Source organism: Corticium candelabrum, chromosome 22 (assembly GCF_963422355.1).
Source record: "Corticium candelabrum chromosome 22, ooCorCand1.1, whole genome shotgun sequence".
Lineage (NCBI taxonomy): Eukaryota > Metazoa > Porifera > Homoscleromorpha > Homosclerophorida > Plakinidae > Corticium > Corticium candelabrum.
This window is the reverse complement of record NC_085106.1, coordinates 4,187,920-4,204,246: the sequence shown is the minus strand read 5'-3', so window position 1 is coordinate 4,204,246 and position 16,327 is coordinate 4,187,920. Positions and strand designations below refer to the sequence as shown.

At 41.1% G+C, this 16,327-nt stretch overlaps 1 protein-coding gene across 1 annotated transcript; it reads left to right on the top strand.

Moving 5' to 3' along the window:
- Positions 1-9,977: 9,977 nt before the first annotated feature.
- Positions 9,978-11,630, top strand: LOC134197598 (uncharacterized). The gene is made up of 3 exons (XM_062666945.1): positions 9,978-10,582; positions 10,648-10,818; positions 10,893-11,630. The coding sequence occupies exons 1-3, from the start codon at positions 10,016-10,018 to the stop codon at positions 11,406-11,408; spliced, it is 1,254 nt and encodes a 417-aa protein (XP_062522929.1). The 5' UTR covers positions 9,978-10,015; the 3' UTR covers positions 11,409-11,630.
- The last annotated feature ends 4,697 nt before the right edge of the window (positions 11,631-16,327 follow it).

Genomic DNA, 16,327 nt, shown 5'->3' with positions numbered 1-16,327 from the left:
TATCATATTATGATACTGCTTCGTTTCGATAACTATTTTGTGCTTTGCAGACCATTTTTTCAAAAGTTTCCAATACACGAGAGAGAGAAACAGAAAAGGAGGCACGGCAGAAGATGACAAAGGCCATCACAGACAATTGTTTGCTAGTTGCCAAAAGCTATAAAGCCAATTAGAATTATTTTTGAGTTAGACTATAACAGGAGTAATTTTAGGATGATAGCATTTGCAGATCTTGATTATGGAGTTATTCTAACTTTATATATATATATATATATATATATATATATATGATGGCATGTCCACTGATAACAGTGATGACTCTCTTTAGTGTCCTCTGTGTCTCTGGTGGGATTTAACACCTGCTTTTGAACGGCATTCCTTTCCATAAGATTGACAAACAAATGACTTGTTGGTAGCAACAATTTGTTCTTTCCGTTTCTGACGTTGAGCTTGAAGATGTCTAATACGATTTTCTTCAAACTGTAGGAGTGATGAATGGCAGAGAGATCTCCAGTTTGTTCTATCACTGGATAGTTTCTCAAAATGCAGGAAGTCAATCCCACAAGATTTTATATTAGCCTTGATAGAATCTTTATAACGTAATTTAGGACCACCTTGATGACAATGGCCCTGTTCCAGTTGACCAAAAACGAGTTGTTTGAAATATATATATATATATATATATATATATATATATATATATATATATATATATATATATATATATATATATATATATGTAGCATCAAGGCTTGTTCTATGGCAGTTCTGGGTAAGCAACATGCGACTGTACGGAGGTCGAAATGGCGGCGAACTCGAAAGTGTGCACTAAGCGAGAACGATACGTGTTAGATGTGTTTTCGTCGCGAGTCCAACGCGAACTCGCTGTCATTCGACGTTGTCACTGATAACTCAGCATGCGTAATCGAGTCATTGCGGATAAAGAGTTCGATCTGCCTGTTAGCGATTTGTCCTGACTAGAGAATAGATTGGGAAACAAATTTCTGTTGTAAAAATCGCTTTGCTGCGGTGGAAGATTTTGTACGAAGGCTTGTCCATGAAAACTACGTTTCATTTTACTTAGTCTCGCGTAGCCAGACTTTCTCTCGCAGTCTTACTTTCGCGAAAAACGGAACTTGATGTAGTACGTGGTTCTCCCGCTTAATTAACATTGGAATCTATGCTGTAACAGCACTTGCACGAGCCGCTGAACAGTGAAAGGTGAAACGCTCATACAGTACATTTAGATATTTACGAAGGCACTGTATCAAACAGTGCGAATTACTCCCGGATGTACGGCTGTCGGTCTGATGTGGTCCGGTAGAATCAGTGGCAGATCCCGACTGGAAAAATGTGTGAGGTCTGTACTGTCTAAACAGCTCAGAGGCGACGGAGATGGTGGTTTCGAGGGGTGACAGACCTCTCAGTATTTGAATTGGGGGGGGTCTGAGATCTCACAATAATTGGATATCCTTAAATGAAACCATGTACTTCTGCAATATGTTGGCCAATCCAATCACCAGCTAGGCCACGCGCACACATCATGTACTTCCCCGCCATCTCGCCGTTTTGCAGGATGTAATCAGAGAGACGCTTCCGGGTCTACAGCGTGCCACAAGTATTGAGGCGGTATGCACAGCTATGCCAGCATACCGATCCGTTCTAACTCAAATTCACAACCTACTGCGTCTTTACCTTACAATATCCGTACCATCTGCAACTTCAGGTAGAGCCTTCTCAACTCATAGGAGGCTACTGACCTACCTACGATCCACTACGACGGAGAAGAGGCTAACTAGCTGTTTACTCTTACATGTTACATGTGTACAAAGAGTTACTGGATAACATGAAGTTGATAGACGTTGCGACCGATTTTGTTTCTTTTACCGACGAGCGAATAAGGCACTTTGAGGGTCATATTACTAGTGCTTGGTAATCGTTTTACCTGAATCATGTATTGTGTTTGGTATGAGATTAATTATATAATGGATATCGTAAAAGTTTCAAAACTCGTAAGCTGTATAAAGCCTCTAAGGACAATAGCTAACCTAGAGTGACAGCGCGAGAGTGTGTTGTCCGAGGCCACGATTGAGGCGTGTGCTTATACGGGAATTGACAACCAGAAAGTTTGGCGTCAACTAGTTGCAACTGTCATCGAAGCTGATTTATCTACTAATCAGGTAAGTTTGATACTGTAATTGCACCCAGCGTAGTAGCTTGTTCAGATTCATGACTATTTAGGCTAAGTACACTAATGTCACTTGTCCACACCAGTTCTAGTTATAATTAGTGTAACACCATTCTAAATTTAAAGCCGTTCTAATGTCGTAAGCCTATCGTTAGAACGGCATTAGGTTATCTAACCTTAGCACATGACTGTCTCACGTGACAATATACAAACACGGCATCGGCGTATCGGCGTATTTGTAAATCTCGCAACTAATGCAGCAACGTAGATGAACGTTAGGACAGCTTCAACAACTTTTTTGATGCCAAAGATGAACAGTTACGTGACAACTGGCTCTTACCATGACTTGTCCGGGGCTACAGTCAGGGTTAGGGCTAGGGTTCGAGACCATGCACTTACGGCAATACGGAACCAAGCATGGCAACCACAAGTGGTCCAGGGTACAGGTTTGGCAGCCGCAACCGGTCACCCGAACCAGATAAGGCTGATCGAGGTCCACCTACAGCCTGACATAACTTCAGCTTGCTAAACAGCTATCATTTTCTTAGAGAAGCTACTACTAACAGAAGCTCTCTAGTGCACAATCGCGTCGTTAATGTTGCAATATCGTTAATTAACTAGCTAGATACGGTGTGAACATGCACAACTGCCTAACGTACTTCTAGACGTAGTAAAAATAATAATATTTATTAGTCCATATATTACTTTCTTTCCAAGTAAGAAAAATTGGGGGTCGACCATCTCAATAGACATTTTTGCATTCAAAAGGCTGAGAAGCAGCTACACAGCTAAGGCATAATTAGAAGTAGAAAGGTACATTTAGATGTAACAGCATTGTACAATGTGCTGTTAGTGTGTGGCTGCAAGTAGGTTGATTTCAACTAATAATTCTATATTCAATTTGGTAAGTTGACAGCAAATTTCAACATGCATGAGTACACAGTTTGTTGGCTGTAGCCTTAATTATTATGTTTCAGTTGGGTTGACTTTATAAATCGTCAATATATAATATTTAATGACATAAGATATGCATTGCTTTGCAACAACAGAACTCAAGCATCTACTGAAAACAACGGCTGTCAAACCGTGCTATTGGTAAAAAAGGTTAGAGACACAGCATTTCTTCGATTAGAGGAGAACTGCTACCAAAATCAACAATTTCCCAGATGAAAGCTGTCACGTCATGACACAGCTCCTAGCAATCTTTTACTGCAAACTTCTACTATAACGGAGAAATATAGCATTGAAATGTTTGTGTGGACATGTGACTAAATCTTTGCTGGTTAGCAAGGAAGACCGATACCTGTGCACTTTTTAAAGGTAAGGATTGTGAGACATATAGTAGCAAGTTGTGATATACTGATTAAAGCAAACTGGGACCCCAAACTTATCGTGATGTGTTTCTTTTCTATTATTTGTCTAGTACACTTGTAAAACTAAGTTAGGGTAGTGCTGGGTTCCTTTGCTTGGCGGTACACCTGTTTTGAACCGCGATTTCTCAGTCGTTTAGTCTCTCCTTTAGAAAAGCTTGTCATCACAGGGAGTCCGACAGAAAACCCTAGTGGGTTTATTTGAGGGGTTTTGGGGATTTCACAAGAAAACCCTTCTAAAACCCTGTAGGGTTACTGATACAATTACCCTGGAGGGTTTTCAAAACCCCTTCTAAAACCCCACAAAACTCCTTTCAAGGTTTTGAAGGGTTTTCGTTATCACTGGTGGTGTAAAAATAGCATATTGATATAATTTTGTATGGAAATGTCTTTAATCCAATTAATTAAATGGGATAGATAGAAAATTGGATCAAATCAAGTCCCGCCTTAAATCAAATTGGCAGAGTGTACCCATTTATAGCATGTGGTCTATTAATGAAATAGATATTAAATAATTATTTAAATCTTGCCTTTGACATAGCGCACGTTTTCAAGGCAGCATGTGTCACGAGTGTATAAATCTACTTGAATCGTTCATTTATTACTATTCAGCTAGTAGACCACAGTACGGTACACTGCAGGCTTAGTTAGGTGATTAGAAATTTTCTACAAAAATAGTGTCCTCGTGGCGATCAAAGGCTGCGCTGTTTGCTAGACTGCTTTTTCACTTGGTTTCTGATGATTTTCTTGCCCAGGTGATGAATCTCTAGCAGCAGTTGCGGTTTCTTCCAGTTGAAGCGTCCTTTGGTTGAGCACTCAGGAGATTTTATCGTTTTTTAATAGAAAGCCGTTGTTGTAGCTGCAGTAACGCAGACAAGAAGAGACAAGAGGTACCTGTATTTGTATTATCGAATCTTCTCCAAAAGCCTCAATCTCAGCCCCATGCATATTTGTAACAGGAAGAAACTGTCGACATCTTTGAGGTGGGGTAGGCCTCTTCATCGATGTTTTCACCTACGTACAATACCAACAGGAAATGTGAAGCATCTAAAGTTGTTAGCAACAATCAAGGTACCGAGCCGTTTCTGACAGCTAGACCACGTTCAACTAAGATCGTACAACAGCGTAATTTCGTAGTTGAAGTCTAGATAAGGCAAGAAAGACCATTGTAGGTGACCATGCAGCAGCTACTGGAGCGTTGGCGTGACAAAGTATACCTCTTGGATTAGGGACACGTCAGTGCTTGTCGCTGGACTGTGCTGTTACAGGTGAAGACATAGGATGCGTAATCCTTTTGCAGCCGCCGACGCTAGGCGACCGCCAAAACAGATCGACCGTTGAACTTGAACTGCCGGTTGAGTCCAAGTGCCCGCGTATTTGCTATTTGGACAGTGCGTGATGGTGATTGGCTACAGGCAAGGCTCCCGTTCAGGTGCGATTTCCAAGCTTGATGCCGATTGGTTCATTTCGATCCTCTTTGATCCTACTACTGATGTTGCAATACCGGTCAATTCTTGTCAGTCTCCGGGTGGGAGCTGTTTAGTCTCTAAATCATTCTAATTGCTAGTCTATTGCCAGCTAAGTATAAAAGTAAACAATAGCATCGTTAGGTAGGCGTGATCTTGGACCACGAGTGCACCCAGGGTGGTAAATTGACATGACTAACATAACATTCCAAATTTTTTTGTCTTCAGTTCTAAAAGGTTAGAGAAAGAGAAAGAAATAGGGAAACTGCAGCCTCTCTCTCTAGGCTGTAAAACTATGAGTTTTACTGAATAGTTTACAATTTACAAGTATGTAGTAAAGTGCCTCGGAATTCTAACACCTTGCTTGTGCCCACCGTGCGGTTCGATTTCTCTCTCACATTTTGTAGCAAGACCAATAAGCTGTAGCCCAAGTTAATTTGTGCGCTGTTCATGAAGTCAGAGCTGTAAGAAATTTCTTGAGAAACATTCTCGAGATTAGCATCTGTATACAACATCGACGAATTGCTAACTTGCATTAGATTGTTCTGCTGCCATCACTGGAACGATCTTTACCAAGTCCTAGATCAGTTATTACTGCTGCGACTGGACAACAATTGTATATACCGGTAACTTGCAATTGGCAATCTTCAAGGGTTTGCTAGGGTTATGCAAGGGATCTGGGATGTTTCAGGGTTTTGAAGGGATACAGTGGATAGTGGACTGCACTACGAACTCGTGCCGTAGTTCAGTTGAGAGAATTCCATCTGCCTGTTTCTCTGTTGTAGATGAGTTGACAGAAGGAGAGGGTCACGATGTACACTGCAAAATGCTGACAGCGCTTCTTGCAACCGAAATGTAAGGCAGAAGGCGTGGTTCAAGAGGTGTGATGTTTCAAGCCTTGTGGTTATACGTAGGCACGCCCTAGAAAACCCCACAAAACACCTATAAATCTGACAGTGTTTTCTGTCGGATTCCCAGTGCGTCTAGTCTAGGGAGACGCTACACATGCGGTGAGCCTGGGGCACTGGTACTCTTCTCAGCACTGTTTTCATAGTTGCGGTTTTTTAAATTGTGTTAAGCGGCCAAGCGCAGTACTCTGCAAAAACCCAAATTCAGTCAGCAAATGTACAGCGTTGTTCATAAAATGCATCATACGAATTCGGCAAAGGTTCCTCCAAAGGTTCTCTCAACTTATCCATGTTTGCCGCTAAGGCTGTGGGAAGAATTTTACGCTCCAAGAAAACTCTGTAGAAGGCTGAATTCTGAGTGATACAATCGACTGCCTGTTGCTCCTGACCCTGATTTGGTTCTTCTAGATGTTCGGTCTTTAGTGCACTATCATCTTCTCAATCAAGAGTTTCAAGTTTGTCTAAGTCTACCTCAGGTTCGTCTAGGTATAGCAATATCTGCTCAAATAAAGAACCTGCACTTTCTGCCATGACCGCAGAAACCCCAATTTAAAAAACAGCAACTATGAAAACAGAGCTGAGTGGGGTGCCGACTAATTAGAAGAGTGCCATTGCGCAGGTGTAGCGACTCATCTACATGACAAACTTTTTCAAAGCAGAGACTAAACGACTGAGAAATCGCACTCATTTTCGGTTCAAAACAGGTGTGCCGCCAAGCAAAGGAACCCAGCACTACCCTAATTAGCTAAGTTACACAAGTGTACTAGACAAACAATAGAAAACAAACATCACGATAAGTTTGGGGTCACAGTTTGCTTAATCAATAAATCACAACTTGCTACCATATGTCTCACAATCGTCACCTTGAAAAGTGCACAGGTATCAGTCTTCCTGGCTAACCAGCAATGATTTAGTCTAAAAGAGAAACATATGGGTACTAAACACGCACACACAGCACATTTCAATGCTTTAGTTCTCCGTTATGGTAAATGTCCGGTTGCTGGGATTGTGTCATGATGTGACAGCATTCATCTGAGAGACTGTTGATTTGGTGAGAGTTCTTTTTTAGAGGCCGTTGTCGATTAAACGCCGCCCTCGAATAAACGCCGCAGCTGAGAGTACAGATAACATATAAGCCCCGCCCTCAAATAAACGCTGCATTTAATGCATTCTAATATATCTAGCTCTCTAGGACTCGCTAGAGGCATACATGAGGCAAACGTTTCCCTACACTACCAGTTGCAGGGTACTGTTTCACCTGTTTCACTGCATGATGTCTCAAAGGGGGCAATGCATACAACACTATAGCGTGGTGTTCTTTTGAAAAGGGGACAATACTACAGCGTGTACACGTACGTACACACTTCTCACTAAAGTACGGACTGAAAGAGCTTAGTAAACAAACACCGCCCTCGAATACACACCGCTCTCGAATAGCACCGCCCTCGAATAAAAGCCGCAGTTAAAACCCTAGCTAACCGCGGCGTTTAATTGAAGAAATACGGTATGCTAAAAATTCTATGGAGTCATTTTACACGCTACCATCTGTTATGTTTGGAAGACTTGCAATAATAATAATAATAATAATAATATATTTCTTACCGCAACAATTAAATTTGCAGGGACAACACAAGAAATAACATACAATAAATAAATATTTCTGTGTGTGTGCGCGTGCGTGCGTGCGTGCGTGCGTGCGTGTGTGTGTGTGTGTGTGTGTGTGTGTGTGTGTGTGTGTGCGCCTGTGTTTAAGTTTTGTGTCTTTGTATACAGGACACCGAGACATGAGTCGCGAAAACTACTCTAACCGTGACAGACGTCGGGATAAATCTCAGTTTTCCTCTGCTTCTGACATCGCTTTACGTCATTCCGAAACACCCGGATCTTTGTGGGTAGGTAGCTTACACCCAGGCGTGACAGAAGCTGCGCTTTTGGATTACTTTTCTCAAGCCGGTCGTATTATCAATGTTGTCGTCAAAAGAGACCCGTCGAAGTCGGTCTGTTTTGCATTTGTGAATTTCTGTAACATGGCTGATGCACAACTTGCTGCCAAACATTATGATGGTACTGAATTTATGGGTGAGATAATCAAAGTCAATCTCCAGAAGAAGAAAGAGGTTTCTTCTTTGCGACCAACGATTCCATCAGCATCTTTCCATAAACTTACTCCATCAACACCTTTTCGTCAACCAACTCCACTACCGCATTCTCGTCAACCGACTCCATTAACGCATTTGTATCAACCGACTCCATCACGGTCAGCAGCTATTTGGGTCGGATCTCTTAGTAAGGAAACAGACGGAATAGACCTTGAGCAAGCATTCCAGTCGTACGAACATCAAATCAAATCAATTAAAGTCTTGAAAGACAAATTGGGAAAATCTAGGCAATTTGGCTTTGTCAACTTTTATATGGAGCAGCAGGCAATAGTGGCGATGAATGAAATGAAAGGCGTAGAGATTAGAGGCAATCGAATCAAAATGAAGTTGCAAACGTCATCTCACGCAACCCATTCATCAACTGCGACTTATTTTGCAAATTTAAGTTGCGCAGGTCAGCAGCATATGGAGGCATTACCTACGGCTGCCATAGGCGAGAAACCTATAAATTTGGTTAAGGGGAACTCAATTTTCTAAGGGGGTTTGGCTCTGTAAAACAAGGCTAAATGTATTTTAATTCATCGTATACATGAATGCTGCATGCATGCACAGTAAAAAACAGGAAACCAACATTAATTAGCACTATTGTGTTATCGAAGCAATATACTGTATGTCATGTCAGGGTTATCAGTTTCTACGTTTATCATCTATAGAGTAAAAATTTCACTTGACTGCTAAAATAGTCGAGAAGGCTCGTGCCTCCAGTCCCCCGGTTGCTAGGCCTACGGCTGCTCTCAATTCAGTGCGTCAGCATTTAATATCTCAATGTTTTTTATTCCTAGCAGACACTGGAGCTCTACATGTTAAAACAAGTCATGCACGGTATCGTTTATTATATACAACACTGCATATTCTATATACAATATCTGAAGTGCATATGATCTATTTTGCTATTTTAGGCAGCAAACACAAGTGACTAAAAGTAACAGAAAGGTAAAGAAGATCTTCTCTAAAAGTGATTCGTAGTGGTAGTGCAATATCTATTTTTCAACAGTGGCTCTCTTCTAAAGCAGAGGATTTGCAGAGAACGGTTCTAACAAAAACGGTGCATTTTGATTCTGTTGAGGCAGTTGCTCTGCATAGTTTTTCAGTCGGGTCGAGAATTAGAAAGTTGGAGAACTCAAACAGTGTTGAAATAAAATGGTTCGGAAAAGGTTTAATTTCCAAACGTTTAATTACCAACAATGGTCAAGAAAAGGTTCTACAACTTGGAATCAAGAATATAGTAAAAGCTGATGTAGATGCTATCATCTGTGGAGCAAACTCTAGTCTCGACACAACAACAGGCTTGGCTAAGACTTTATCAATTGCAGGAGGTCTCTCTATCCAGAGTCAGCTAAAAGATTACGTTAAATTATGTGGAAAGGCAGCAGAAGGTAGTTCTGTAGCAGTAAAAGCTGGACAGTTAAAATGCAAATGGGTCGTGTTTGCTGTCATTCCTAAATGCTTTGCTGCATCCCCTTTTTGCTCTACTGAGCGAGAGTCGTTTCGAGCTGCCGTCTTCAGCTCATTGTCTCAAGCAGCGGCACGCAAAGCGACAACTGTAGCTATACCTGCTTTAACGCCTGCTTCATCTCAAATGACAACCAAGGAATGTGCAGAAATTACGATACAAGCAAGTCGGCAATATCTCGAGTCTCGCTCTGATTCTAGTGTGAGTAAAATCGAGATTGTTTTACCTCCTGATCCTGAACTGGTCGAAGAATTTGAAAATGAATTTAGTTCCGATTTTTTTGCCGTTGGCAAACTGCAAGACATGCAGCCACCAAAAAATTCATCTCTTTGGCTGTACCAAGATGACAGTGGCGGTTTTGCCAATTATGATGAAGCAGCTGCTAAAGCACTAGAAGAGAAATTTCAGGCTAATATCTCTACAGCAGTCATTCAAATTAAAAAGTTCACGTACGAGGTAGATTTTGATTTCATGATACAAACGAATGTTGCAACATGGAAAAGGAGGCGAATTCAACGAATTGCAAATACTGACAGTTGCGCGTGGTTCTATGAGGAAAGTGACGGTAGCTACAAATCGTATGACAAAATATCCACTTTGGCACTAGAAAGGGCACGCGTCAATGGTCAGAGAAGAGTTAGTATAGAGACAAACGAGTACACTTACACGATTGATCTGAAGAAAATGGAACAAACGAATAACTCAACGAATACAAAGCGATCAGTTAGAAAACAAAGCGATCTTATAAATACGAGTTGTAGCTTTCCAAAATTGGCAATGTCTTTTCCAGAAGTTGATGTAGATGTTCGTGGGCAATCAGCTAATGTTGAAGATGCAGTGAGGCAGTTAACCAGGCAGATTAAGGATGCAATAAGATCAAATAGGGTAAATATTCCTGACACTTTATCAGCCAGCATTCAAACGTTCATCAAGCAGTATGGCGAAGCGTACGGAGTAAGGGTAAATTTTGACCGTTCTTTCGTTGCAACAGTTGAAGGGTTCAAGCATCGTGCAGACAAATTTGGACAGGACTTGCAAGTATATGTTATGTATACAATTAACAACGATTTTACTTAATAGTTGGCGTGTTAAATGATTTGTAGGTAAAAATTGTTCAACTTCAGCTGTCCTCAATTAAGCTGACCTCTGAATTGAAGCTACCTCCTGAATGGGAGCTTCCAGTTGATTCCAACCAGCCTACTTTGAAGTTGGTTAATCCTGTAGGAAAAGAATATAGAAAAATTCTAAACAAAATGCGTGAAAGCATGCCCCAGGTAGCGACATTTCCAAGTTGTCTGCAAGTTACCAAAGTGTGTCCATGTTTAATGTTGCTTGTGTTAACATTTAGGTTCAAATTATCAAACTTGAGAGAATTCAGAATGTCTGGTTGTGGCGCAAGTATTGTCAACATATGGAACGCATGAAAGAAAAGAACAAGGGTGTTTTGAATGAGAAAGAATTGTTTCATGGAACAAGTTCGACAAACCCAGATGAAATCTACAAAAGTGAAGAAGGATTCGACATGAGATTTTGCACTTCTGGAATGTGGGGTGTGGGCTCATACTTTGCAGAGAAAGCGAGCTATTCTGACCGTTACAGCTACAAAACAGATCGTTCGAAAATGCCAATGTTTCTGGCTAAATACCTTCGTTCCGAAAAGCAGATGTTTCTGGCTAAAGTGCTAACTGGGGATTCTAAAGATCATCCCAGAGATTCATCTCTGCGAATGCCACCAGAGAAAACATCATTCAGCGATCACACAGTGAGATACGATACCGTTACAGGCGTCACTGGTGGTAGCCGTGTCTACATCATTTACAATAACGACAAAGCATTTCCATTTTATCTCATTACTTATTATTAGTATAAAGCTGCTCTTGTGTCTGAACATGATTTTAATTGTGCTTTCAATTAAAACGTTTGCTTACGTCATTCGGCATCTTTATTCTTTAAGCATTTGCAGCAAGTGGAACGAAATTTGTTTTTGTTTAGCATTGTCAGTACGTTTGGTATGTGCTCTTAGATTGCAAATATTGTTTAGTCTATGACAGTATTTGAATACTATACGAATATTTAGCCAAGAAAATGATGTATTTGCAACCGCATTTGACTTGCACGGTCTTCTTGTAGATATGTCTAAGAATGCTTCAGACTTTGTCAATGTAAACATATGCATGCTATATTTTTCCATGCTGTCTATACACTTTTTAGAAATTTAAAACACATGCATAACTGACATAAATGCACAATGTCCTTAATGGTACCAATGCTTATATACACGTACTACTAACAAAAAAAAATTTTGCACAAAATAGTGAAAAAGTTAAACAAATTATAATTATAAACAATATTTAGGTCTGTTATATATACAATTACCTAATCAAATTGCTGCAATACTTGTTAACTGTGACTATACTATACTATAATACGCCAACCGACCCTTCCATCTATCTGTATGGATGGATGTTTGTCTGTCTGTAACGCGCCGATCGACACGACGCCGGTCTCGGATCGTTTCGAAACGCGGCGGCCCGGTCGAGTTCGGCTGTCCAAGACGAACGGTCAAGTGGGCCTGAAATGAGATGCACCGGAGTTTGTTTATTAGTAACCTCTGGTAACCGAGTATGCGGATGTGAATTGGCTCGCCAGCCACTGTACGCCATCCTCTGCTTCCTACAACTGGTAGAGTGCAAGATGTGCCCGTTGCAGTCCGAGTGAGCCGGCTCACCAGGCCGCGTGTTCGTGCGCACTTCCGTCCGTACATATATTTGTATGTGACTGTCACGGAAGATGCGTCTTCATTGTAGAAGAAGCATTATTCTCCACGAATGGATCATGACGTTATTTAAGGGAAGAGTCTGATATGGGCAATGCGTAGAGTCCAAACTGCGCTGTCTGGAGTGTGTAAGATGCATAGAGTAATAAGACGCGTGTATTGTAAAATCGCGATAAATTGCTACCGCCCATAGGGCGGGGCGATGTGACGTGGCTCGCCAGTTACGCCATCCTATAGTGGTATAGTAGAGTCCAAGATGCGCCCGCTGCAGTCAGAGTTTAACTGAAGCAATAGGACGCGTGTATTGTACGTTCTAAAGCGTGCTGCAGCTGAGTAGATGTGAAAACTTGCCAAGTAAGTGTCGTGTGTGTGTGTGTGTGTGTGTGTGTGTGTGTGTGTGTGTGTGTGTGTGTGTGTGTGTGTGTGTGTGTGTGAGTGTGTGTGTGAGTGTGTGTGTGTGTGTGTGTGTGTGTATGTGTGTGTGTGTATGTGTGTGTGTGTGTGTGTGTGTGTGTGTGTGTGTGTGTGTGTGTGTGAGTGTGTGTGTGAGTGTGTGTGTGTGTGTGTGTGTGTGTGTGTGTGTATATGTGTGTGTGTGTGTATGTGTGTGTGTGTGTGTGTGTGTGTGTGTGTGTGTGTGTGTGTGTGTGTGTGTGTGTGTGTGTGTGTGTGTGTGTGGTGTGGTGTGTGTGTGTGTGTGTGTGTGTGTGTGTGTGTGTGTGAGTGTGTGTGTGAGTGTGTGTGTGTGTGTGTGTGTGTGTGTGTGTGTATGTGTGTGTGTGTATGTGTGTGTGTGTGTGTGTGTGTGTGTGTGTGTGTGTGTGTGTGTGTGTGTGTGTGTGTGTGTGTGTGTGTGTGTGTGTGTGTGTGTGGCGTCTGTAGCTCAGTTGGTTAGAGAGTTGCATATAGAGAATGGAAACATCCGAGACATTGAGGTTGTAGGTTTGCAGACGACTGTAGACGTAATTTTCTTGTGCAAGAAATTTACACACAATTGCCTCTCTCGACTCAGGAGTATCCCAGGAATAAATGAGTACCTGGTCTTTGAATGGGGTGGACTAGACCGCTAGCCTCAAACTTTCAGACCAAAGAGCGCGCCCTCTGGTCTGGAAGTTCAAGGTTACTAGACTGCTGGCTTGGCAGAACATCACGCAGTAAATACGGGTACGTGTGGACTTGCGGTCCAGTCCCGCGGTTGTGCCAAAGTCAGTGCTCTTCCATGCTCTAGCCACGCATCAAGGGGTCGACAGCCCGACCTAAAATTCTTAGTAGTGCCAAGGCCGCTACCTAGAAATAGTCAGGGGGTGCTATCTTTGGAGCTTTTTGATGGGCGTATCCATTTGTCTATTTGTGTGCATGCGTGCGTGCTGCAGCTTGTGCACGGGTGCATGCCTGCCTAAAATGTTTTGCATGCAATGCATGTAATGCATTGTGTTACTGAAGTGTTGTCTTCTGTCATTAGCTTTCCGATGACCAACTTCCTGTTTTTGTCATTTACCATAAATTCAGGATTGAGTTGAATGACGTCTAATCACTTAAATTAAATCTTGAAGACGGTAAGTATGTTGAACTGCGTCAGGCATCATCTATCAAGCATGTAATTGGAGAACAAGGTGGCTTTTTGAGCTGTTCAAGGAATGAGCAGTTTATATTTATTCTTTCGGGTGCTCTACTGTCAGACACAACTGTTGACGCTACAGTTTACCATGTTGTTGACTCAGTTGGACTGGATAGAGCAGAATTTGTAACAAGCATGTTGGAGATTACTCCTCATAAACTGAAGTTTGAAAAACCTATTGAAATTTTGATGTCACATCATTTGTTTATTGATGGTGACAGCAGTAAAGTTGAAGTTCTACATCACAGTGGTGCATCAACAGATGATAGCTTTATAACACCTTCTTGTCAGCTGACGTCAGTTAACGAGTCTTGCTTGCCAATGACATGGCAATAACTCTGGGAAGATTTTGTTCACATTGAAACTTCCCATTTTTGTAGGTTTGATGTGCATTATAAAGGCAAATAAGTCTTTTATTAAAATTTGGGCATCACTGCATACATTGAAAAACTCAAATCCAAAACAATTTTGTATTCAACTGTTTCTTACAAATAGTAAACCTAAGCCTAATTTTAAACTTATGGATGTGACCGGGTCTGAATTAGAGTGCAAGGTTTACTAAGAGCTAACGCTAACTTGTGAAGATAGAGAAGATTTAAAAGTGACTGTTGAAATTCCTTCAAGCACAAAAAGATGGAAAGAAAGGACAGATTCTGATTTGAGTCGGACCATTCCATATAATTGTATTCAAAATTTAGTTGTGCAGAATAGACCAGATTTTAGCACAGACTATGCTTTTGAGAAAGCAAGAGATGTTGATGAGACTGAATTTGATCCAATTTTTGTGTTCAATAATCATGTTCGATGTGTTCTCTCTCTGTCATGTACTTCTCAACAAACGTCTAACACTGTCTCAACTGCTAGTAAAAAAACAGTATTGCAGGTAATTTCTTTTCATGTTATGTTGTTCTTACTTTTGTGCTAAGAAATTGTTGCAACTGATATGCAGACATGTTCAAAGCAAGTGATGTGCAGCAGCCAACAACAGTGCATGCTGGCCAATCACAACAGACTCATGAAACTGTCACTTATAGCTCAAGCTCACCAGACCTTGAGAGTGTTGGTGGCAATTCTGCAGGTAGAGAAACACATACAACATGCACATGTGCACTGCAGTGTACACATTATAACCATTTGTGCTTGTGTTTGAATTAGAACTAGTGTCAACTCCTCAAGTTCGCAATAGATTTTCCAGCGGCAGTGAAGATTCTCATAGTGGAGATGTCGCATGCGAGGAAAGGGAAGAACGCCCTTCAGGGTCTGCTGCTGTTAAAAAAGATGTTCAACAACCTTCATTAAATCCTCTGACTTGAGCCAGAGTTGCCACCATAAGGGTTTAGATAGAATTGTTACAAACAGTGATATACAATCTATTTCTGGATATGAGGAAGTGGCTAAGATGTCACTGCAACTAGGGTGGCTGATGTTTCAATGTGATGGCTATACACTTATGGATGTAATAAACACTCTTATGAAGGATATTCTAGATCAACCAGATTGCACGAAATTCACTCATGTGATTGAAGAGTGGCGACGACGTAAAGAAAATGAGGCAACTGTTAGAGCATTGATAAACATCTGTTGTCATCACACAATTGGCTGTAAAAAGCAGTATATGGAATCTACACTCATCCCACTTCCTCAACTTTATGGTTCTTCCTCTGGTAAGTAAGCAGATTATGTACAATAGAATGAATGTATTGGATTGAAATATGTTGTGCAGCTGGCTTTTATGTATTTGGTCTAGTTTGGTTTTCTGTTGTAGCAGAAACAAGTGAGCAACAGATGCTGGTGTCAAGAGCAACCAGCCAATGTACTGACAAGGGGCTAGTGGCTGTAGCTAATCATGTTTCTACTTGTTGGCAGCGATTTGTTTTCTAGCTGTCATCTGATTTATTTTCTATGGACATGTTAAAGCTGATAGAAGGTGAAAACAAAGATTGCTTTTGTCAGAGCCGAAGAGCATTAGAGAAGTGGGCCAAAAAATTCGCCAGCAAAGCCAATCGGCGATCTGTGATTCAAGCAATGTGTGACATTGACTACAGATCTCCAGCAGTACGTAGCAGTTTTTGGTCATGACTTGGTAAAGCATGTGTGTCCATCATAATTGTATATTACCTCAAATTAATTATTGATTTAGGGTTTCTATTAATATCAAATCATTTTATGTTGCATAGTAATGGCTGGATGAAAGTACACTCTAACTTGATACTATTGTATTGACAAATATATTTTTTTATACAAACGTAATGCAAATGTTTACACACAACTATATTTATGTCAATTGTCTGCCTAGTCTCATGTTATCAACATTCAGTCTCGTTGCCAGGCATTCGCCTCGGTTCCGCGTCACATAGATGACGTCTAAGCCGTGCAAAACTACACATGA